This window comes from Limulus polyphemus, unplaced genomic scaffold (assembly GCF_000517525.1).
Source record: "Limulus polyphemus unplaced genomic scaffold, Limulus_polyphemus-2.1.2 Scaffold2292, whole genome shotgun sequence".
NCBI lineage: Eukaryota > Metazoa > Arthropoda > Merostomata > Xiphosura > Limulidae > Limulus > Limulus polyphemus.
In genome coordinates, this window is record NW_013667902.1 from 8,772 (window position 1) to 33,784 (window position 25,013).

Genomic DNA, 25,013 nt, shown 5'->3' on the forward strand with positions numbered 1-25,013 from the left:
GTGGATGTTTTCTAATGCAGATAACGCAGACGTTATCAATTTCTTCAGCTGGGAATTCAGGGTAAACCTATGACTTCTCTCCAGATGAAGATCGTTCTCTTCTTGGATCTCAGAATAAGAATCATCCAACTAACTAATTCCATCTCTAGCCCTCAGGATGTTGGCATTATTCCAAGTAAAACCAAAAATCATAATTACAGCACATGATGCTACCCCTGTCTCCACTATTTTGCATATCTCTATATAGTTTCTTGTTTTGTTTTGCACACGTCACTTAAGCTTCTTGTTTTATTACTTCTTAGAATTCTTAGTATTCTTCTTACTCTGGCTCCTCATATGTCCTTGCTCTCCACAGTTCCAACAACCTTTCTGGGTAGCAGCCTTTCCTGCCATGGCATCTTCCCTGTGTTGAAGTTTCCAGCATTGAGCATTCTCGTGCCCAGGTTTGTTACAGTGCCAGCAAAGTCCCTCAAACTTTTCTGAAAGCTGCCCTTTTCTGGCCTTGACTCCTGATGACTGTACCAACCTTGGTACCTCTGTGCTGGACTGAACATAGGATTCGAATTCAAGAGCTCTGGCCATTGCATTCTGCATAGTAGATGGGTGTATGCTTGCTTTACTTGTATCTTCAGTTTTGGACTGTCCAAGGCATCTACAAACTGATCCCTCAGCAACAACTTGAGGACATTGGATGGCACAGTTGGGTAGGCCTTGTGTGCCATTCTTTCCAAGTCCTGTGCCAGCTTTTGCAGGCTCTCCCCTTTAGCATGGACTCTAGTTCTAAACCTAGCCCTGTAGACTTCAGACTGATTTTGAGTTCCATACCGGAGTTCTAGAGCAGCTACCAGCGCTTTGTAGTTGTGCCTGTTGTCTGATGACAGCTGTCCAAGTATTTCCAGTGGTTGTCCCTTCAAGCTTGTTGCCAGATATACTGCTTTCTGCTCCTCTGTCCATCCATTCATTTCTGCCAGGAGCTCAAATTGTGCTCTATATGCTTCCCATGGTGCCTTCCCATCGAATTCCTGTGTCTTCCTTCGCACTGGATCACCCCTATTGCTGACACTCATGTCTGGGATGTGACTTCTGACAGGACTGAAGATGTCTGCATTAGGGTTTATCTGCGGGGTCTGGAAGGGGCTTCCTGTTGTCTGGGGCTGATTAGGTTGATGGCTAATATATCCTCCTCGTGTAAAAGACAGTAAATCATCCTTTAATGTATTTAATTCACTTTGAAATTTGTTAGTGTTTTCCATTTCTACTTCTTGCCACTGTTGTTGACTTTCCTGCAACTGTTTGAGACTGTTTGTCACCAGCGTCGTAACAATATACATATATTTTCGTTTCCGTATGGGCCCTCCTTAGACCATTGGCCCCTGGTGGTCGCCCAAGACTTAATCCGTCACTGATCTTGTTATTGAGAGAAATCACTTGGATAATATAATCTTATCATTTTATACCTATTTACCCCGCAGACTATTCTATCCACATCCCTTACCAAAAATTCGCCTACAGCTTCGATTTCTTTAAACTTGAATTTCACTCATACTTGTCCCAACTGTTTCTCTTCTATGCTTCAGCTCCCTTTCTTTATCATTTAGTTGAAGTAACCTGTTACTTAAAGAGTTTCGTTTTCTATTATTGTACTTATTTATTTTCTTTTGCTTATAAATTACAACCGAGGACACAATATGTGAATAAAGGAAATAAATACCATTTTACGAATTTCCTATAATTTAGTATAATATAAAAATACAGTTTAAAATATATTCGAATTTAAGTCTATGCTGCTTAGTTGTTCGGCAGTGCAATAGAATAGCTGCTGCTGAAAGCTCAAACCAAGGATTAAGAAAAACTTCTGAACGGTGTTAAAGTTTATATTATTTTACATAATACTAAAAATACTAGATTAATAAAATGTTATATTGCAGTTTTCACAATTTATTTTAATGTGGGGTAGTCAAATATTGTAATTAAGAATACATCCGAGTTTTATTCTATGAAATTTATAAATCTGTAAATTGAATTAAATACTGTTAATAAAATGTGGATAAATAAATGATTAAATGACCAGTGTAGTTAAAATAACATAACAGCAGCACTTTCCCAGGTTTGTAAACATACTTATTATTAATTAGTTAATATATAAATCAAAATTTTTGTGAGTTCTCTTTCAGCCCATAAAAACAAAACACCCAAAAATATATAAATTAATGTGTAAGAAAATTTATTTTTATTCACGATGATAATTTTTTCAAAAATTACGAGTATCTAGTTAAGCTACAAAACATCCAATGATAACGAAGCTTTAGTTGAAAAATAATCACGTGACGTACTTTATATAATCCAACCAGTAATATCCAGTTCTCTTAGACTGTCCGTTAACGTTGCTCGGATTTGGCGAGACGAAGTTTATTCCAATATGGACGGCGATCAGAACAACAAAGTGAAGGTAGAAGCCCAACAGCAACACCTTGAAATTCACGAAAACAGACCAAATAAAAGACAACGGAATGAAGGGCCTAGTAACCCTCAACAAAGAGGAGGTAGAGCAGACAACAGAGATCGTGACAGAGGAGGTAGGCCTTCTAATCAGAGAGGTGGAAATATGAGAAAAGAGAGAGATTTCGTTAAAGAAAGACTTGCCAATGTTAGTGGACCAACAACAAATCTTCAGACAAAGGAAGGGGAGCCTAAAAAGTTTACTGGAAGATGTCGTTTGTTTGTTGGTAATTTACCTCCAAATACGACCGAAGAAGACTTCAAAAAGATGTTTGAACCTTTTGGAGAAACGGCGGAAGTCTTCCTCAACAATCAGAAAGCATTTGGTTTTATAAAATTGGTAGGTTTAAATTCAATATTTAGGCTTAGCGTAAATGATTTTGCTGCCATATTTGATATATTAGCCACAGCTTACAACTACAACTTACAAGTTAATTGGAGTATGTGTTAAATGTATCACGTCGCGACCTCTGTTGGGAACTTTTAACATATTCAATAGTATTATTTTTATATATTAAACGTAAAGCCAATAGCTCGCAAAATTTCAAGTAAGTGTATAGGCTAATATTAAAACTAGAAAAGTGGAAGCATTAAGATTAAGTGATAAATAATTAACGTCAGAAAATGTTTGGTCTTAAGCTCTATCAGTATCACTGTATCAGGATTTTGTAGCCCTGGTAGTAATAGTAGTAGTAAAGTTTAAAAGTTAAATATAAGTATATTGTACAAACAAATAATAGATAAGGTAATCATGTGCTATGTACTTCTTACAAACAACTTAAAAGGGTCACTCTTTCCAACTAAGTTAACAATCAGACTTCAGGGCTTCCAACTCGTTTTGTATTAGGGTTTTTGTTGTTTTTTAAATAGTGAGATCATACACATCATTGGATTCCACAGTCAAACATTAGCAGATGTACACTGCAATTGCAAGTATGTATTTAATAATTAATGAAAAATAGTAATCATACCTGTAAAATGACCTTTCACACCACGTGATCGTCTCATTGGAAAAATGCTAACTATATGACTGATCGCTTTACCTGGTAACCTGAGATGTTGCATGAAACCAGGTAGTCCTAATACAGAACTTTAATTGAACACCCAGATGTGTCAATTCATATAATATTGATAAATGAAATGAAAATTGTCAACAGTCAAATGTTAAAAATGAAGTATGAACTTGCATATGTTCCTGTGAAAGTAGAGGAGAAATGTTGTATTCTCATTATTTTTAAAGTAAATTAAACTATGATATAATGTATAGCAGATTGCCAGGTCAACAAATTGTCTATTTCTGCCCAGTGATATGATGTAGAGCAGGGGTAGCCAACCTTTTTTGTGCCATGGGCCAGATTTTGATTACCAGAGTCGACCCAGGCCGCATTCAACTTTAAAATACAGTGCTGGTAAAAAAAAAAGTGGACATCCTGAGCTTAATATTTTTCAATGCTCTGATATAGCTCTCATTTGGCTGTAGTCACAAAGAATCGTATATCAATAGATAGAAAACTTTCTTGGCTTTTATATGATGTACTTTACTTTTGATATTGCGCCATTAGGTGTTCTCTAGAGACCAAAAACAAAAATTTCATCATTTTTTGTCAATCGAGTTATCTCTGGTAGGAAAAGACGTTTGGATAATAATTTTTACATCAGTGAATAAAGAATGAAGGGACCTTTCATTTGACACTTCGATCAGCAAAATCAGTCCACATTCGGTTCACCCAATTATGTCAGAATATCAAGATAGACTCATTTACGACGAGCTTGTTGCTCTCAGTTTGAATTTTAATCGTTCCTCCAGTCAGACCGCTGTTGCTAAGGTCGCCGAGACAACAATGAAAGAATGGCTCAAATTGCCTCAGGCGAAACCCGATGGAATGAAAGAGTGAGTTATTGCCTCCTCGCTACTCGCGCGAACACAATGGTGACGTCAAGTGAAATTATCAAATGATGACACACAAATCTCTCGCGCAAATTAAAAATAATGAAAAGGCTGCAGCGGCTGTCTAAGTATCATGCATGGGCCGTAATACAGTGAATTTTATAAATGTTAGGCGAGCCGCAGAAAACGACATCACAGGCCGCATGTGGGCCAGGGTTTGGCCATCCCTGATGTAGAGCAAACTGTTGCCAAGCCAACATATGGCTGTTAATTTTCTAATTCATCATTTTATGGCATACCGTCAGTTCAAATTGGACGGACATATCTATGTATTGGTTTATGTAATATGCACCACAAAGTTTATTGTATGGCTTTGTTTCTACAAGTGAAATGGGTACAAAGAATTATAAATAGTTTAATGTTGTTGTTTTTTTTGTGTGTGTGTTTTCAAGTAGGAAATGTTTCTGGATCCAGTGAAACTGCTCAGACCAAAGTAGAGCATGAAGAGAACTTTAATTTGATGTATCACTGATCCTTATTGATGCAGCCAATTCGAACCGACACCCAATTTTTGATTTTAACATTTGCTTGCAGGTCACTGCCAAATGGTGGAGGAAAGGTTAAGCAATCGTTGTGATTTTTTAAAAATCAATTTACAACTAGTGGAAGTATAGTTGTCTGGAATAAGCCATGCAAACACAATGTGTAATAGTGCTGTAGATCTTTTTCATTTGTTGTGTGGTGTACAGTAATTTGTTTGTAGGTGTATATATTCACAACTGCAACTTTGCATTCACACACTTCCATGACCGATAACTGTAATTCTCTGGGAATCCCTATTTGTATTGTAGGTTATACCTAACTCCTTTGTTACTTGTAGAATTTAATAGCTTATTCAAACATTGCCAACTCATTTATCACAAAACAGGAATGGTGTTCTGTGTTTTCAATTTATGTTCTTTGTACTTTTTTTTTTGCTAGTGTTCAGGACCAATAGGTTGTTTTTGAAATTTATTTCAAGATGTCCTGTGTGAGGTTGCTTGGTAAATAGATTAATATATCTAGTTTTTAAGGTTCAAGTGTTGCAAACATATGAAAATCTGCCAGCTATGGTGTGAATGTTTATTAGTGATAGTTGTGTTTCTTCAAATATTGAAAAAAATTGTATTCACAATGGTTCAGTGCACAAGTCTGTATACAATATGTTTAGCTGATGTACTTAGTCTTGTTAATAGAGCTAGGGTGTAATATTGTATATAGTCTTCCAGATCTTAGACCCAGTTTTTAGTTTTATGATGTTACAATTAGTTGAATAAATGGCAATGCCTGTTGTAAAAACACAAGTGTAGAGGACGATGTTTCGAAAGTCTTCCTTCTTTTGTTAGCTGTGGGTGTTAATACCAACTTCATGTTCTACCCGTCCAAAATATATAGACGGATAGAAAATGGTGGGAAATAATTTTTTCAAAATTTGTATTAAAGTATAACCCCCCTGTACAGTCAGTACCTCTGAAAATTAACACAAGCAAAAATGTGCATGACACAGTTTGTGTCTTACATTCAAAATTTTATCAAATTACTTTTTGTTTGTTATACCAATTATTATAGCATAAAATCTTACCTAATGATCCATATTTTAATAAGTTTTAAATTCTTCATTCTATAAGGCAATATTTAAAAAAACTGAATTCCCCTAGTGTGACACATTTTCTCTAGGTATATTCTCTTCTCTATTTTATCTACCACCCCTTCAAAAAGTACAAAATTAAGAGTAAATTACTCCCTATAAAATCATTATTGCTCAGACAAGCCATAATTTTTATTGCCTTTAATTTTGTATGGTTACAGAGCTATCAAATAGAAAATAAGACCCCTTTTGCCACTACCATTTGTCTCATCCTCTCTTTCAAGATTTGTTAATATTTCTCTTTTTCATTCAAATATATATTTTCTATAACCAATAGAAAATTAAGGTTTTCATCTATCAAATGACATATTGTATAATATTGTGTTATAAACAGAATATTTTCAATTTACAAAATACGTTTCCATGGGAATGTTAACGACTAGCTTGGATGAATTTAATGGCTGTTGTTGAATAGTTAGAAAGTCAGAAAATTTTTGAGATAGGGGAAATTTTCTGCTTTTTGCGTGTTATTAGTCTTGTATTCTTTGGTGCATTATTTAATTCAATAAAAATTTAGTGCATTACCACCATTAGTAACTATGACTCTCTTAAGGTAGCCAAATGCCTCGTCATCTAATTAATGACACGCATGAATAGATTAATGAGATTCCCACTGTCCCTATCTACTATCTAGCAAAACCACAGCCAAGGGACTGGGTTAGGAGAAATCACTAGTTGTAATTTTTTTCTATGTGAAAGACTTGTAATGTTAAATGAAAGTCTGCAAAGTCTTGTAAGTACTTTATTTCTTGTATTTCATGTCTATTCTCTATTTATTATTACAAATGTAAAAATAGGGATCATTTTAGGTTAGTTAAGATTAACGTGCACACGTTATAGTATCCAAAAACACAAAACTAACCTTTGGTCTGTACAAAGTAACTTATTTTGGCTGTGTTTTAGTTTTTTGTAGAATATAGTCACATTTCAACTATTATATATGTATATAGATGATTGCTATTTTGAAATAAGTTTTTAAACTTATTTTTCTTAAAACATAGAACAGTAAATATAGAAGTAATGCAAACAGTTATCTCTTCAAGTTATGAACTTTATAATTTGTTGTTGCTTGATGTAGGTTGCTAAGCCTTTAAAATTTTACACGTGGAGGATATGAAACAAAATTTTTTAGATTTTATATATACATTTGAATAACTAAGAAAAAATAATAAATTACTGCATCAGTACCATAGAATTCCACTATAATTTATCAAGCTTAGTAACTAAGATGTATTTTGGTCTAAAAAATATATAAAATTTCAAGTAGACGAAAGACACACCATACCTACTTCAAATATTGGTTCAAAAGAAAGAAATGGCTGGTAAAGCCACTAGGGGACATTCTGAGCTTCCTATTGGTTATTCATGTCAAAATAGAATTAAGGGAGTGTTTCCAAAAATGGAAAAAAATGGGTGGGGTGCCACTGTGTTTGATTTATTACATAAGCAATATGTTAGCAAGTCGAAAAGATAATACCTTATTATTTTATATTCTAGGTTGTCAATATCGGTAATTTGAGTTTCTAATTCATATGAAGCTATAGACTTGGTATTTTGACTTCAGAAACATCTAGTTTGAACCAGTGCTGTATTCAACATACCATGTGACACAAGCATCGATGTTTAAGTTTTTTTAATATTTACTTTTAAATTAAGAAATTGAGTAATATATAATACTAAAATTTGAATTATACTCTACAGTTTGATACCAAACTTTTTGACATAGATTCATGAAATAGTAGTTCAATAAAATTTTGAATTCAAGTCAACAAGTGAGATGATAAGGCCTTTTACCTGTGACCTGTTTCGAAAGGGTTAAACAACTGATCTACGCTAAAACTATAATGACATTTGTTCAAAACCACTACACACACACACTCCTTTGTCAGCTTGTGTAACAACATTATATTTTATGGTCTTCCAAGCTTTTTTTCTTTTGTGAAATTTATATTCATTTTAATATTTCAACATTACATCTTGGCATCAATATCTAATAATAGTTATAATTTTACTATCGTATAATCTGTTCAACATTAGATTCAGTACTAGTTTCTAGATTTATAATAGGTAGAATTTGTGGAGTATTCTTGAGTTTAGGCTTAAATTTTGCAGTAACTGCTAATTTCTCCTCTTTCTGAACACAATTGAATCAGGTCATTCAATACAATGGCACAAAACAATTTTAAAATGACCTAATAGTGAAAGTGTATTAATTATTAGGGAATCAATAGAAATTTTGTGCTGTAAAATAAGGTTCTTTGTTGAATAGAGATGAAGGGTTAGTTGGCAATAATTGTGCAATTTTGGAAAGAAATATTGACTTCTTATGTACAATATTCATACCACTCTCATACATTACAAATGAGTTAAACCTTTTCTTTCTAAAACTACCCACTTGTCATAGGTTTTTACTCGTGATAATGGTAGCATAGAGCTACTAAAGTGTGTAGTCTTTTCAATTTTTGCTATTGGCCATATAGAATTCTATTGTGCACTTTAAACATTTATTTTTGTTAATTTTAAAATATTCATACCTTTTTGAAGGTCTCAAGCAGTGGTATAGATAGTTCTTGATTTTTCAGTTTTTTTCGTGAATTTTCTGGTGTCAAAGATGGCCATGTTGGGATTGCATGTCAGAGATGTTGCATTTGCCTGCAAATGTTGGCCTCTCTATTTCCTTAATCTTATTTTTTGTAGTTTGTTTATTATTCTATCATATAAGTACTTATTTAAGTATAGTGTTACCTATACTAGTTTCTTAATACTTTGAAGGGAAAAAGAAATTGTTAGAAAAAAGTATAAAAAATAATTTGTAGTCATTGTAATACCTTCTGTGCAATTTTTTTTTTTTTCAACTTCACAGTCAAAATAATTTATCAAATTTCGTGAAACTTACTTACTCCATGTTTAGGGTCAAAAACATTCACATAATTTTATTCAAAATTATCATTTTTTTAGGTTGTAAAATTTCTAAACTTTCAGTGACACTTCAAAACATCAAATTTATTTTGTTTGAAAAAATTTTTCTTTATCAAAAGTTCCATAAAAATATAACTTTTTAATTTAATTGTTATTCATTATTTAATGCTTTTTCTGAATGCAGAAGTAAAAAAATTCTGGCAATAAAATTTTTTAATCTGCAAAAACTGAAAGATTTAGTGGTACTTGATTACCTGGCCTTTCACAGTGGTTATGACCATTAATTTGTCAGGCTAGGTAACATTGGTCTTGGTTGAGAAAACTTTAAAGCTAATATAGTTTCTTTTTGGTTATTTAACTTATTTACTTTGTTTTAATAAATAAACTTAACATTCAATAAATAAGGATATTTTGCTATTGTCTACTTGCTGAACTTTAGCTTAAGACACTAAGCTTACCTGATGTTTTATTGTAGAAGAAATATCTGTAGCTTTCAATAAGTTATGATTTAACATCAAAAGAAGGAACAAAAAAAGAACACAAAAGAGGAAACTATAAAAATGTTCACCATTCTGTTATCTGTTTCCAAGTATTCGAAACTTCATATTAGATTCCATTCACTCTTAGAGGAGCTATGTCTTGTCATTTTCCCATGAAATCATAATTTATTGTTTTCACCAGTTTATTCACTCTACGTTAATCTATCGACACAGATCAAAGGCGATGTCATAATGTTTGTTGACTTGCATTTTAAATTTTATTCAACTATCGTATGAATTTATCTCAATACGTTTGGTACCAAATTGAAGATTATAATTCAAATTTTAGTATTATAGATTATTTAATTTCTTAATTTAAAAGTAAATATTAAAAAACAGTTAAACATCGATTTTTGTGTGTCAAATTACCAATATATTGAGAAGCTAGAATATAAAATAAGAACCTCCTATCTTTCCTATTTGCTTTGATTTCACTCATGTACTGAATCAAACACAGTAGCCATGCCCGCCTCTTTTCATTTTTACTTCTGTATATGACGAGAGTAACCAATTGAAAGCTCAGAATGTCCCCCTAGTGGCTTTCTCAGCGATTTTCATGTGTTAGGACACCATCTCGTCCTTTCAAAACAAGATTTCAAGGAGGTAGGTTGTCTTTAGTCTGCTTGAAATTTCATATTTTTTAGACCCAAAATACAGCTTAGTTACTAAATTTGATAAATTATGATGGAATTATATGTTATCAATATAGTAATATATAATTTTTGTGATTATTCAAATGTATATATAGAACCTAACAAAAAAAGTTTCATTTCACATCCTCCACGTGCGAAATTTGTCAAGGCTTAGCAAGCTACGAGAAGCGTTAACCAAGAACAAAGGTTGTAACAAAAAGATACAAATGTTTGCTTTACTTCTTTATTTACTTTTCTATGTTTTAACTCTCCCAACATGGGGTCGGTCAATTTGACCAAGTGAAGTGACCTTTTGTACTTATTTAAAGTATTTATAAGTTTAATACTTATAACTCACAATATATTAGGTATGTCTTCATGAAATTTGGCAGTCTTTCATTTAATATTACAAGTCTTTCACATTCAAAAAGTCGTATTTCTTAGTGAAGTATTTTTAATAAAATAAAATATAGATTTATCCATGAATATTTTTTTATATATGAGTATTTGTTTTGAATAGTCCATGTGTAAAGTATTGTCATGTTAAAATTAAAAATACTTCAAATTTCCTATGTGTAATCCTCAAAACCTCCTAAATGCATATCAAACATTTTTTTAGTACAACTTCATAATTTATCTGTTATTTTCTCTACCCTATCTCAAAAGAAGATTGTCAAATCAACCAACCTCGTAACCACCAAAAAAATCAAAATAAACTTAAATTAACCCTTTTTTTTCTAGAATGATTTCAAATTGTAAATGAAACTACATTCGTTTATCCTAAGTAGCTCTAAGTTCGTAAAGTTATGCATCTATTTATAATTAAATTTTATCGTCTTTTGAACCATGTAACTACTATCCATGCCATTATAAGTTCTAAATCATTCGGGGAACATATAGCTCACAATATGCTATAGAATTACATTACCCATGAGCTGCTTGCATGCGTGCTCGTGAATCATTTTAATTATTATTATTATTACTTATTTTACCTAATCTAGTCTTAAATAACTTTAACAGATCCATATTTTTAGATTTGTTACTTTTATAATAATAAATATGAAAAACAAGAAGTAAAGTCTTAAGTCTTCTTTATTCCTGCCCTCGATTGTCAAGGAGAGTTAAGCCTGATTTTTTATAATAATGCACTTAAGAATTTATGTAATTAAATAATACACCAAATAATAGAGACTTACAACATGTAAAAAATAGACAAATTCACTTAACTCTCAAAATTTATCTGTCTTTCTAACTATTGCTTGAAGAGCCATTACAAACTCATCCAAGCTAGTCGTTAATTTTCCCACAGGAACGGTGTTGATACCCTGAGTGAAATTGACGATTATCTGTTCAGAACACAAGGTTATACAATGTCATTTGATATGTGAAAACCTTAACTTTCTATTGGTTATAAGTAATATATAATGAAACGTAAGAGAGAACTATCAACAAATTGTGAAAGACAGGATGTGACAGGTGGGTGTGGGGTCTCATTTTCTATTTGATAGCTCTGTAACCAAACATAATTGAATGCTTTAAAAATTATGGTTTGTTTGAGCAATAACGATTTTATAGAGTGTATTTTACACTTAATTTCTTGCATTTTTGAGGGGTAATGGATAAAAATAGAGATGATGACATGCTAAAACAAAATGTATCACGTGTGTTACACTAGGGGACATTCAGGAGTTTTTTATATATTTCCTTTTAGAATTAAGAACTTAAGTCTTGTATACTATTAAAATATGGATTATTAGCTTAGATTTGATACTATTCTAATTGGTATAACATAAAAAGTAGTTTAATAAAATTTTGAATGTAAGAACCCTTTGTCATGCACATTAAAGGGTACCCAGGGCAATATGGTTAAAAAAATTAAGTTTAAGAACTTGTTTGTAAGTAGCAATAATTGATATACGTATATAATGTAACAATTGAAATGTGACTGTATTTTACAAAATACTAGTCCACTAAAACACAGCTAAGACAGTTCACTTTGTGAATACAGAGGTCAGTTTTATGTTACTGGATATATATGTGTGCTGCATCATTGTAACTTCTGTACTGTTAGCCAGGCATGACTGGAAGGTCGATATCATAAATACCAGACCACCGTGACCCATTGGGTCAACCACTATTCAGAGGTTATGAAGAATTCAAGCTAATTTCAATATTGCACCGAAATGAAGGTTTATTTTGAGATAATTTAATTAAAAATTTCAATCCATTTGTGTTATTCATAATTCAAGAAAAGATATTTGATTGTTGATCTTGAGTAAAAGGAAAGACCATTTCATTTTTCAAAAAAGTGAAGTAAGAAGTTTCATAAAGTGTGAATGGTAGTGTAAATGATTTTTTGACTGAGAACATAAGCAAACAAACAAACAATCTCAGAGTTTTAGTAGTATATAGATAGATTCTTCAAGATCTTGTTTTTGTCATCTTATGCCTTTTAATGAAGATGGGAACATTGACAGGGAAATAATATAATAGCCAATGCCCAGAGAGAGGTTTTTGTTTATAAAATTTTGTTGTTCTCGGCTTGATTTTTATTTTTTTACCTTGTCTCCATAGTTACTATTTGCAAATAGTGAGTAATATTTTGGTCCATTTTAATGTTCTTTCTATGTGCTGTTGTAACACATTTTCATCTCATCATTTAATTTCTGTTGTGCATATATTGTAGTATAGAAGATATTTTAAAGTGATTCATCAGGTGGAAAATGAAGTTTTATAATAATGGAATGTACGAAAAGTGACCCGAAAAATGGTACTAACTCGGTAACCCGTGGCCTGATTTTACCGAAACTTGTTTTATTGTGTTTCTATTTTCATTTCATTACAAATACGGTGCTATTGTGTGCTGTTTTTGCTGTATTTAATTACAGACAAGCACACAAACAATCTGAGTTTTAGTAGTATACAGATATATAAATGTATAATGTTATGAGATTTAAGCTATTTAGAGTAAAAATTTGTTTTCGTGTTATAATTTGTAGTCACTAGAATGAAAAAAGCAGAATTTATATTTATTTCCTAATTTTTTTTATGGTGGTTAAGAGGTTGGTCAAATAGATACTCTTTGTAGTTAGGGTAGACAAAATATGAAGTTTTAGAGATTACACAAATATGTTATTTTTGGGACAAAGAATAGTTTTTTGATTATGACATGAAAATCACTTCGCACATGGACTAGTAAAGAAAACATTCAATATTTTCACAAACAAAACTCTAATAAAAATACTTCATTTAAAAATCTGAACTTTTGTGTACAGAAGACTTGGAATCATTACTAAAAGTCTACCAAATTTTGTGAAGATACCCATAGAGCATTAAAAGTTTTAGTATAACTACTTAATGTATGCAAATGTGTATACGACCTTGTGTATTTTATACTGAGGCTATTGTGAAAAGGTTAAAGAGATAAAATTAAAGAAAAGCATAAGAAATTTAAATTGACTGGTATGGCAGGAGGTTTAGAAGATTATATAACATCAAGAAATTTGGTCAAACAGGTGTTATGAAAAAAAGGTTAGCTGAAAATATAAAAATTAACAGTAAGTATTTCTTTAAATATATTAAGGGTAAACAAAATGTTAAGATGGAGGTAGGACCCTTGACGGATGAAAAGGAAGGCTAGTACCTGATTATGGGTTATTAAATTTTGTTTTTCTTTCTTCAGTTTTTACTAACTGAAGATTTAAGCAGTATTCCACATCTTGAACAGTTGATAAATAGAAATGAGATCGAACAAGATGACTGCATTAATTCTGAGCTGGTTAAGAAAAAATTGGTAAATTTAAAAAACAATAAGGATCCTGGACAAGATAATATTTCCTAAAGGGTTTTGAAGGAAGTTAAAGATTGGATATGTGAGCCAATGGCTAAAATTTTTATCAGTCCTTGAATAGTAGGCAGGTATCAGAGGATTGGAAGTTAGCTAATGTAAAAAAATCTTTTCAAAGGAGGTGATAAAAATTGTCCCAGTAATTATAGACCCATTAGTCTTTCATCAGTTGTGGGAAAAGTTTTGGAAAGTCTGTTAAAAGGTGCTTTGCAAAGTCATTTAACAAAGCTTAGAATTTTATTGGATAGTCAACATGGTTTCACTATAGGAAAATCTTCCCTTACAAATCTTTTGACATTCTTTGGAAAGGTTACTGCTTGTGTAGATGAGTTTGAGGGTGTAGATTTGGTGGATTTTCAGAAAGTATTTGCCACATAAAAAAGGCTTGTAAAAAAAGTGATCTCTATAGGTGTGGAAGATAAGTTAGCAACTTGGATAGAAGAAAGCAAAGGGTTGTTACAAATGGAGTCTAGTCAAACTGGATTAATGTCACATATGAGGTACCTCAGGGCTCAGTCTTAGGACCTTTGCTCTTTTCTATTTACATCAATGACATATATGAAGGGATAGTCAATAAATTACTTAAATTTGCATATGATATTAAGGTCTTGGATGTTGCTAGCTGTGAAGAGGCTGCTGCTGATTTACAAAAGTATTTAGATCATTTAGTGAGTTGGGCAAATAAATGGCAGATGGGTTTTAATTATAATAAATGCAAGATAATGCATGTGGGTTATCATAATTTGAATTTTAAATATAATTTGGATGGGAATAACCTTAACAGTGGTATGAAGAAAAGGGATCTTGGTGTAATAGTTGATCAGCCTCTAAAGCCATCCAAGCAATGTGATGTTGCTAGTGGTAGGGCAAATAGGATTTTAGGTTGTATCTACAGAAATATTGAATACAAGTCTAAAAAAGTTATAGTTTCATAGTACAAATCACTGGTTAGGCCACATTTGGAATATTATGTTCAGTCTTGGACTCCTTACCTTAGGAAGGACATTGAATTTTTGGAAAAAGTTCAGAGAAGAGTTACTAGAATGGTGCCTGGGATGGAGGGGTTGTCATACGATGAGAGGCTGAAATCTCTCAAATTTTCTTCTTTTGAAAAAAAGAGCTGGGGGGGGGGGGATCTGATTGAGGTGTTTAAAATTATAAAGGGAATTATAGTGTTGATGCACCAACTTTTTCATATTTAACAGTGAGAATAGTAGGACTAGGGGACACAAATTTAAATTTTAGCAGGATAGGAGTCATCTTCATCTAAGACAGTTTCATTTTTATAACAGGGTGATTGGTCTTTGGATGTTTTAGAGGCAGTAAATTTAAATGAGTTTAAGAAAATGCTTAAGTATATGAATGATAAGGGCTGGCTTTAAGATTTGTTTTTTATTATTATTTTAATTTAGCTTAGAGGATGGAACAGCCAAGATGGATCAATAGGTCCCATGTTGTTATAAATGCAATTTTCTGTAATTTTGCAAGTTTACCTGTCTTTTTGCTATGGACCTTATAAATATAGCTGTTTACTGTTCCTGCTAGATTTCAGTGATCAGGAATCAATTGTATTAAATTAACATAGTGAATGTTGAAAGTGAAATGTACTTGAATTGGATTATTATTATTATTTTTTTTTTTTTCAAGTATAACTTGCTGCTTCTTACAGTAGGAGAATTACTATCTGAGGGGAAGGGGTTGTTGCCATCTCCAACTCTCATAGTTCACTCAAACTGAATTTGTCACTGTATGTATGAGTGTGTGTGTATATCAGGCCTCAAACAAATAGCTTCAGATCTAGGAGCCAGCCCCAAGACTCGGGACCCCAGGTGTGCCTAACCTAACTTCACTACTGTTTGTACTGGGAAGTGGGGTTATGTATATTTATTTACTTTTACAGCAATGATTGTATCCTAACAATCATATGATATCAACAACCACTTGATAGTATTGCCTGAACAAACAGCTTTTGGTCTTGTCAGAATCTAAATAGGATCACCGATTACTTGAATTGAGAGAAAGAAGAAAGCAAAATGGTGCAAAATTAGTAACGTGTAGGGCAACCACAGTGCTTCATTCCTGAAAAAATATATATATATGTGTGTGTGTGTATGTATAACTGAATTTGAGTTTGAATTTTGAAGCTTGGAGAATTTTTTTTTTATTGAGGCATTTTCCTTGACATAGTAGATGTGTGTTGTTGTTGTTATTGTGAATTCTATTAGATTGAGTTAGGTACCTAGAATCAGAACTCTAAACTCTGTTTAGTTTGAAGCATTTTGCACACACATAAAATTTGTAAATTAAATAAAGCTACTTATAATAATGATAATAATAATTAACTAAATACCTGCAAATAATGATGTACATAGGCATGGTCCATTGGACTGATCCCATATTGGAGAATTTGTTTGCTATAATTCTGAATTTACTAAATATGCCTTCATGATATTTAGTAAACATTACAATTTTGTTGCACAAAAAGTAATTTTTCAATAAAGTTTTTATACTAAAGAATTATGTGATTTTACAAAGTCAGTGTGCCTCATTCTGAGGGCAAAGTGACTTTCATTTTAGTTTTTATATATAATTTGCATAACCATTAAACCTTGTAAATGAGTTTCAAAGTTTTTAATTGGTAAAACATAAGATTTTGACAAATGCTTTCATTTAGTTTTGTTTTATTGCTCTTTGAACAATGTCTAAATACTGAACTTGTAGTAATTAAGCAATATATCAACCACAGTTCTAGCTCAAGTTATTTTAAACAACACATAAAATTACATTAACAGGTACAGCTTGCATGTGTATTGTGCTGATAAATGTTTTTACCTAATTATAATGCAACTAAGAACACAAAATATTAAGTCACAAAAAAATAGTGATGTAAAATATTATAATTTTACTGATTTATTAGTAATGAGCTGTTCTTAGTAATAACTATTATGAAACTGTAAATTGAAAACCTCAAAGATATTGGGTCAATAGAAATCAGTAAAGAGAAGTCTTTCTATTACTTTATTAGCAAATGTACAAGAGATTTGCATTTCTTTAGGGCTATATTTTCAAGGAAAGAAAAGATTGGAGGCTATGATGTGTATACTACGAATGTGTTATTTGTGTTAAACTTGAGAACATATAGGGGTGGTATTTAGAAAGGTAATTTAAAATGGGTATTTGGGTGTAAATAAGTTGCTTGGTACACATGAAGTTTGAGAATTTAAATATTTCGAGATGAAATGAAATTAAAACTTGTGTAATACTAAAATTTGAATTATAAAGTAACTTATGATGCAGCATATATTAATATACATTGATGATAATGTTTGCTTAAATTTTAAAAGCCTCTAAAGATACTTAAATTTGTGTTTTGCTCTCCACTTGTATGTAGTTTTATACGTAAACATCATTCCTATCAGCTTTCAAAGAGAAATCCAAATCTTATAGCACTTTGAAGCAATTGTCAGGATGATACTCCTTGAACCAAGAGTGATCTTGAATTTCTTTCATTTTTCCTCAATAAAACCTTGGTTTCTTACAACCCTGGTTTGAAGGGAATTATTGTATGCATATATGGTGAGATCTCTTAACATGTTTTAGCTTAAGAGGCACATGGTTGAGGATTTTAAAATTGCTTGAAGTTTGAAATTCATAAATCCATAAAATTTTAATAAATAACTGTGCAGTAAAATTATAGGCCACAAGTTTGAGATGTTAGAAAACTTGGACACAATTCCAGATGAGGGTTGCTTTTCTAATATGGCTGTCCAGTGTTTAATTTTTTTTAATGTATCATTAATAAGTTAATTTGTACACATGGAGAATTCTTGTTTATCCAGTTTAGGAATATTACACAACTTTTTTTCTTTGCTTTTTTAAACTAGTTATACAATGTTTTTGTACTCTGATGTAAAATCATGCAAGATATGATCCTTCTATTGTTCGTTTCCTTTTTATTTCTTAAGTGAATAATTCATTAATAGTATTCAGAGAGTTGGTTAAAGTACTATTTTCATGTTATAACACATTGCTGTGTTAAACTTAAGACTTCTAAGTGTTATAAATATTGATGTTTTTGTAATGTATGTAAAAACTTCAAAAACTAATACTCTTGATATTGGTGATATTGAAATTTCAGGACACAAGACAGAATGCAGAAGCAGCTAAAGCAGCTCTAGACCTTACAGTTAAAGATGGAAAATCATTACGTGTTCGTTTTGCTACTCATGGAGCTGCATTGAAAGTGAAAAACTTGACACCTTGGGTATCTAATGAGTTGTTGGAAGCTGCATTTTCAATTTTTGGAGAAGTAGAAAGGGCAGTGGTTATTGTGGATGATAGAGGTCGACCAGTGGGTGAAGGAATTGTTGAATATTCTCGAAAGTTGGCAGCTCAGGCAGCCTTAAAGAGATGTACAGATGGCTGTTTTCTTTTAACAAGGTAATTGTTCAACTATCTTTAACTTGTACAGTGATAACTGAAATACTGATGACAACATGAAAGCAACTTCATGATTTCTTGAAAGAACTTTAAATTTACTTAATATTTTGTTTTACACTTTTTAAAGGAGCTCTATCTACACATTTTTAAGCTTATTTGAGACTGTGGGCATCCATCCCTGAAGTTGCTTGATTGTTTTCATACAACTTATTGTGCTGTTCATAACTTAGTTTTTGGTTTAAGAATTGGTTGTAAACATAGTTATTTTAGTTAGAATTTTCTATTATGTAGCATTAATATCTTCAACACCAAGATATGTATGTCATGGTTCTTTACACTTGCAATACCATGTTGCAATCTTTTAAGTCATGAACACTTCTTTATTTAGTGGTTGCATTATTGTTTGTTAATCACTTATACAATGATTTTCTTTTCCACAATAATGCAAGAAAGATCAGAAATGTATTTGAACAATAAAATTAAGTAACAAGAACCAATTTTGTCATTGTTTTCATTTATGCATACAGCCAATTTAATAACACTAACCTAACCACCATGAAACTATATCTGTTATAACTATGAATGTACTCAATATAAACATTACAAGTTTTTTGTACACAAAAAATCGGATCTTTTAATAAAGGTGAAATTGAATAGAGAATCAATGATATAGAAGTCTAATGCATACTTTGATTGGTTGTCTCCTCTGCTATGGACCTAAATTAATTTTGGTTACTATATGGTGAAATACAATTGACTCAAAACTCCATAGATCTCTTAATAAAGTATTTTTACAAAGATTTGTCTGTGAATTTACAAAGCCTTAACTGAGTAGTATGAGTGAAAGGTCAGTTTCATAAGATACATACTTCCTTTAGTCTTAGTTTTCAGACTACTTGCATAAACTCTAAAACCTCCTAAATTTTTTTTAAGTTAAACATCACACTTTGTTGCTTATTTTCTCTACCATAACATTAACTGTAGCAAAATCATTCATAGCAAAAGTAGAAAAATACGAAGAAAAAATTCTTTTGTTCAACAATGCCCTAAACATAATTTACTTGTATATTACTGAGATATAGTCTAATTTTTATAGCCTTTATTCTTCTTTATGAAGAGACGAACTAGAAAGTCAAGCATACTTCCCACCCCCTCCTATCATATTGTCTTTCATATATTGCCAGTAATTTTCTCTGTTTGCTATCACATCGTTTATAACCAGTAGAAAGTAATGTTTTAATTTAATGAATGATGTAAAATGTTACCTTGTTCTCAGAGATTTTATTTTGCCTACAGATTCAAAGTAGCTATTACTGAGTTCAGATTTAACAACTAAGTTAGAAAGTCAATAAGTTGTTTTATTGAATAAATAAAATTGTTTAAACAAGTGTTTAACAACAAGTAAAAGCTTGGAATGGTCTATTCTTTCATTGGGGGGGGGGGGTGTCTGTCATATTTTGTGTTCTTAAGTGCATATTTGAAATAAGAATTATTTGTACTAGTATCATTATTACAAACAATAATGTTCACTGGCAGCCCACAGAAGAACAAGAGTACAAGCTTAAGTACCAAATATTTTTATATGTATTTTCTATTATCAAAAAAAGTATAATGTAAGAATTAGAAAGTTTGGGTTAGATCATGAAAATAATAATAAAAAAGAAGCTTGTGCAACTTGAACACATTTTTGCAATGTGATTTTCAACTTGTACTGTGGGATTGATAGTTCCATGGTTCAAGGAGCAAAAAAAAATTAAACTGAATATAAACAGGTGTAATCTGTTATAAGCCTTAACCTGTTTAGGATAGTAATCGTAATTTTGAGTTATAATCTGCAGTCATTCTAGAAAGAAAAGGTATGATTTAGATTTATCTCTCTTTTTTTCTTTTTTTGTGATGGTTGTTACGAGATTTGTCAAACTGAGAGAGTTCATATGGTGTTAGGTTAGAGAGAATAACAGATAAAATATAGTTTTACTGGATAAAATTATATTCATTTATGAGGTTTTAGAGGTTGTGCAACTTAAATTGAAAATTAAGATGGGAAAAGTGTTTCTCTTAACATGAAAATCACCTTGCACTTTGACTAGTTGGTCTGAGTCACACTAACTCTATATTCACAAACAATTCTTAGAAAAAATACATAATTAAAGAGTCTGATATTTTGTTGACTAAAACTTAACAAATTTAATGAAGATAAACTTAATACTTTAACCTTTTCCATATGGGTAGGGGGCAGAGTGCATATCATGTTTTATAGACTTGCATTCAAAATTTTGTGAATATATGTCAATACATTTAGAATCAAATTCTAGTTTAATATTCAAATTTTAGTATTATACATTTAATTTCTTAATTCAAAAGTAAATTTTAAAAAAGTTGCTAAATACCAATTTTTGTATGTCACATAGTACATCATCATCTGCTTTGTTTCAGTTTACATTTTATGACACCCACAATACAATGTCTATAGTTTTTAATGAAATAGAAACTCAGATTACAAATATTGACAAGCTAGAATATAAAATAAGAACCTCCTGCATTTCCTCTTTGCTGAAATATGTTTAGCAAATCCACCACTTGGTTTTTTTCAAAATATTTATATATACCTACTTATCTTAATTACATGTTTATAACCAAGCAAAAGCTTTCATTTTGAACTCTGATACTGTCAGTCTTCCTAAAGTATTTATAAGGATAAAGCTGTTATAACCACTGGAGAGTTTGAAGTTTGATCAAAGTGATTCCTTGATAAGAAGGGAGGTTTAAAACCAAATACACCTTAGTTAGGAAGCCTGATAAGTTAAATTGATTTTTGTGATGTTGATGTAGTAATTTATAATTTTTTGTTGTTCTAAAATGCATACTTACAATCTATAAAATTTAATATTTTTACATGCTCCACTTGCAAAATATTACGAGGCTTAACAAGTATTATACACAAGTAAAATAAATTTTGTAACATAAGTAGTAGAGATCATTGTTTTCTGTGTATTTCTTATTTCATATTCTATGTTTTAAGAAAACTGAAATATAAGAATTTATTTCTAATAGTAATAATATGTATACATATATATGGTAACTGAAATGGCACTGTATTTTATAAGATACTGGTATACTAGTGCTAAGAGTAAGATTTCTACTTTGTAGGCCAGTTTTATGCTATTCAATACAGTAATATGAGCCGCATTGCATGACTTGCAACTTGAATGGGGTATTATTAGACACTGTTCAAAAGTAAAAAAACTTAATAAATATAAATGGATGTGTACTGTTATGAGACTTAAATTATTTAAGATAAACAATTTTGATTTCCTGGTAAAATTTTCAGTCATTCTAGAAATATAAACGGGCAAATTAGATTTATTTCTTAATTTTTACTGGTGGCTATGAGGTTTGTCAAATGAATTGGGAAGAGAAAATAACAGATACACTATAAAGTTTGATATATATATATATATATATATATGCGAAGTTTTAGAGATTTTTCCAAAGGAAATGTGATAATTTTGTGAAAATCAATATCACTTTGCATGTCGGATAGTCAACATTCTGAAAGAAAAACTTCAAGGGTAAATCTTCAATAAATAAATCTGTCAGTCCAAACTATTATTTTTAGCTTTTCTCACGTTTGGGATTGAAAACATTATGACTGACATAAAAATAGATATAAAGTGGTCTTATCAAAACTGCTTAGTTAGAACCCATTTCACTTCAGCTTCAATTAGTTATAACATTATTTAATCTTTTTTTTTTGGCACTTTTGTTGCCACTAGAATATTTATTATTACACTAAATCAAAACTGAAATTAAAATTATACTTTTATGATTACTTGGGGGTTACCAGGTTGGTCAGTGACTGAGCCTATATAGAAATAGTTAATGCTGTAATTAGAGCTCAGCAGTCAGTGGTATTTGCTAATCAATCAATCAGTGGCACCATTGATTGATTTGTCAGGGATTTGCATATATAGGGCTAGGATTCTTCTACAGTAGGTGTCTGTGACTTAGTGGCGATAAATTTGAACTGTAAACGGACAGCACACAATCCACTTGCTTTAAAATAATATATTCAAAAAAAGTCAAATGTATGTAGAAAAATTTCTTGTACTATAGGATATCACAGTTTTATCTAAAATTTAACTAATTCTCTTCTATGTCAAAAGTCCACACAGACAGGTTCAATTACTTTAAAACACCATTTGACATGACAAATTATTCTTCTTATCTTTATTAACATTGGCTCGGTCGATTTGGCCGACCACATGATCTCTTTGTATTCGTATAAAGTCTTTATAGATTTGATACTAACTTTTAATATAGTATGTATTTCATTCACAAATTTGGCAGTTTTTCAGTAAACATTGTCTTCCACATACAATTTTTTTTATTTTTTGGGAAGTATTTTAAAAAAAAATTTGTCTGTGAGTATATCGAGTATCTGATTTGAATAGTCCGTCTGCAAAGTGATTTTAATGTTAAGATTAAAAATGATTTTCTTGATCTCAATCTTAGATTTGATTTGTGTAATCTCTAAAACTTTATATTTTATCTGTTATTTTCTCTACCCTAACACTATACAATGTTGGTCAATTTGACCGACCTCATAACCACCAAATAAGAAATCAAAATAAAACTAAATTACCCTTTTTTTCTAGGATGATTTTAGATTGTAACATGAAATTACAAGTAGCTTTAAACTCGTAACAGCATACATCTGTTAAAAATTAAATTTTATTATTTTATTGCTCTTTGAACCACGTCTAACTACTAATCATGCTATTCTAAGTTGTAAATCACTTGGGAAATGTGAAGGTTGCATTATGCTATCGATTTATGTTACCCACAAGCTGCTCGCATGCATGCCTTGTGAAACATTTTTATCAAAATATTATTTATTTTACCCAATTTAATCTTAACTAACCTAAAGAGATCCCCATTTTTTACATTTTAGTTATTTTTATAATAATAAATAAAGAATAAACATGAAAAACAAGAAATAAAGTACTTACCCAAATCTTTTTCTTTTTTGCTTTCGACTGTTGGTGACACTTAACCCTACTTTTTTTATACTAATGGGAGTAATGAGCTAAATTTTTATTTAAGCAAATAACACACCAAAGAACATAGAATAATAACATGCAAAAAGTAGACAATTTCCCCAAACTATTAATATTTCTGGCTTTCTAACTATCTGACAAGAACCATTACAAAATCATCCACACTAGTCGTTATATTTCCCATGGGAACGAAGCTTGTACTAACAATGAAATTGTATGAAATTAAATGTAAAATATTCTCTATAAAGTTGTTATTGCTCAAACAAACCACAATTTTTATAGCTTTTAGTTTTGTTTGGTTACAGAGCTATCAAATAGAAAATGTGACCCCACACTCACCTCTCACATCCTCTCTTTCACAATTCATTGATAGTTCTCTCTTATGTTTCATTATATATTACCTATAACCAATAGAGAGTCAAGGTTTTCATCTATCAAACGACGTATTGTATCACATGTTTTCAATCGTCAATTTCACTCAGTAGCAACTAAGTTTCCGTGGGAAAGTTAATGACTAGCTTGGATGAACTTCTAAGGGCTCTTAAAGCAATAGTTAGAAAAACAGGAAAATTTTGAGAGTTAGGTGAATTTGTCTACTTTTTGCATGTTGTAAGTCTTTACTATTTGGTGCATTATTTAATTAAATAAAAAATTTTAAGCGCATTACTATAAAAATCAGGCTTAACTCTCCTCGACAATCAAGGGTAAGAAAAATGAAGACTGGGTAAGTACTTTATTTCTTGTTTTTCATATTTATTATTATAAAAGTAACAAATCTAAAAGTTTTTAGAAAAATTTGTTAAAGTTATTTAAGACTAGAATAGGTAAAATAAGTAATAATAATAATAATATAATTAAAATGGTTCACAAGGCATGCACGTGAGTAGCTTGTGGTAATGTAATTTGATAGCGTAATGTGAGCTGCACATTCCCCGAGTGATTTAAAACTTTTAATGGTGCGGATATGCTTCCTTATATACACTTACTTCAGAATGTCCCCTTAGTGGCTTTCTTGGTCATTTTCTTGTGTTAGGATGCCATCTCTTTCTTTTGAACAAATATTTCAAGGAGGTAGAATTTGTCTTTAGTCTGCTCGAAATTTCATATTTTTTTTAAAGAGTAAAATACATCTTAGTTATAAGCTTGATAAATTATAGTGGAATTCTATGGCATTGATGTAGTAATTAATGATTTTTTAGTTATTCAAATGTATATATATAAAACCAAAAAAAATATTTTGTTTCATATCCCCCACATGCAATTTTTTAAAGGCTTGGTAACCTACGTCAAGCAGCAGCCGAGTACAAAGGTCGTAACTAGAACAGATAATTGTTTGCTTTACTTCTTTATTTACTGTTCTATGTTTTCAGAAAAATATGTTTAAGAACTTATTTCAAAATAGCAAAAATCTATATACATATATAATGTATAATAATTGAAATGTGAATGTAGTTTACAAAATACTAGTTGACTAAACACAGCCAAGACAAGTTACTTTGTAC

General features: G+C 31.0%; 1 protein-coding gene across 3 annotated transcripts in view; it reads left to right on the plus strand.

Annotated features, from left to right (window-relative positions):
• Positions 1-2,361: 2,361 nt before the first annotated feature.
• LOC106466534 (paraspeckle component 1-like) overlaps positions 2,362-25,013 on the plus strand; it is a 70,441-nt gene continuing 47,789 nt past the window's right edge. For all 3 annotated transcript variants that reach the window (XM_013926825.2, XM_013926826.2, XM_022394568.1), the window contains exons 1-2: positions 2,362-2,839; positions 18,150-18,451. In XM_013926825.2, the coding sequence (XP_013782279.1) occupies positions 2,420-2,839; positions 18,150-18,451 (722 nt within the window). In that variant the 5' untranslated portion in view covers positions 2,362-2,419. The remainder of the gene's footprint in view (positions 2,840-18,149; positions 18,452-25,013) is intronic.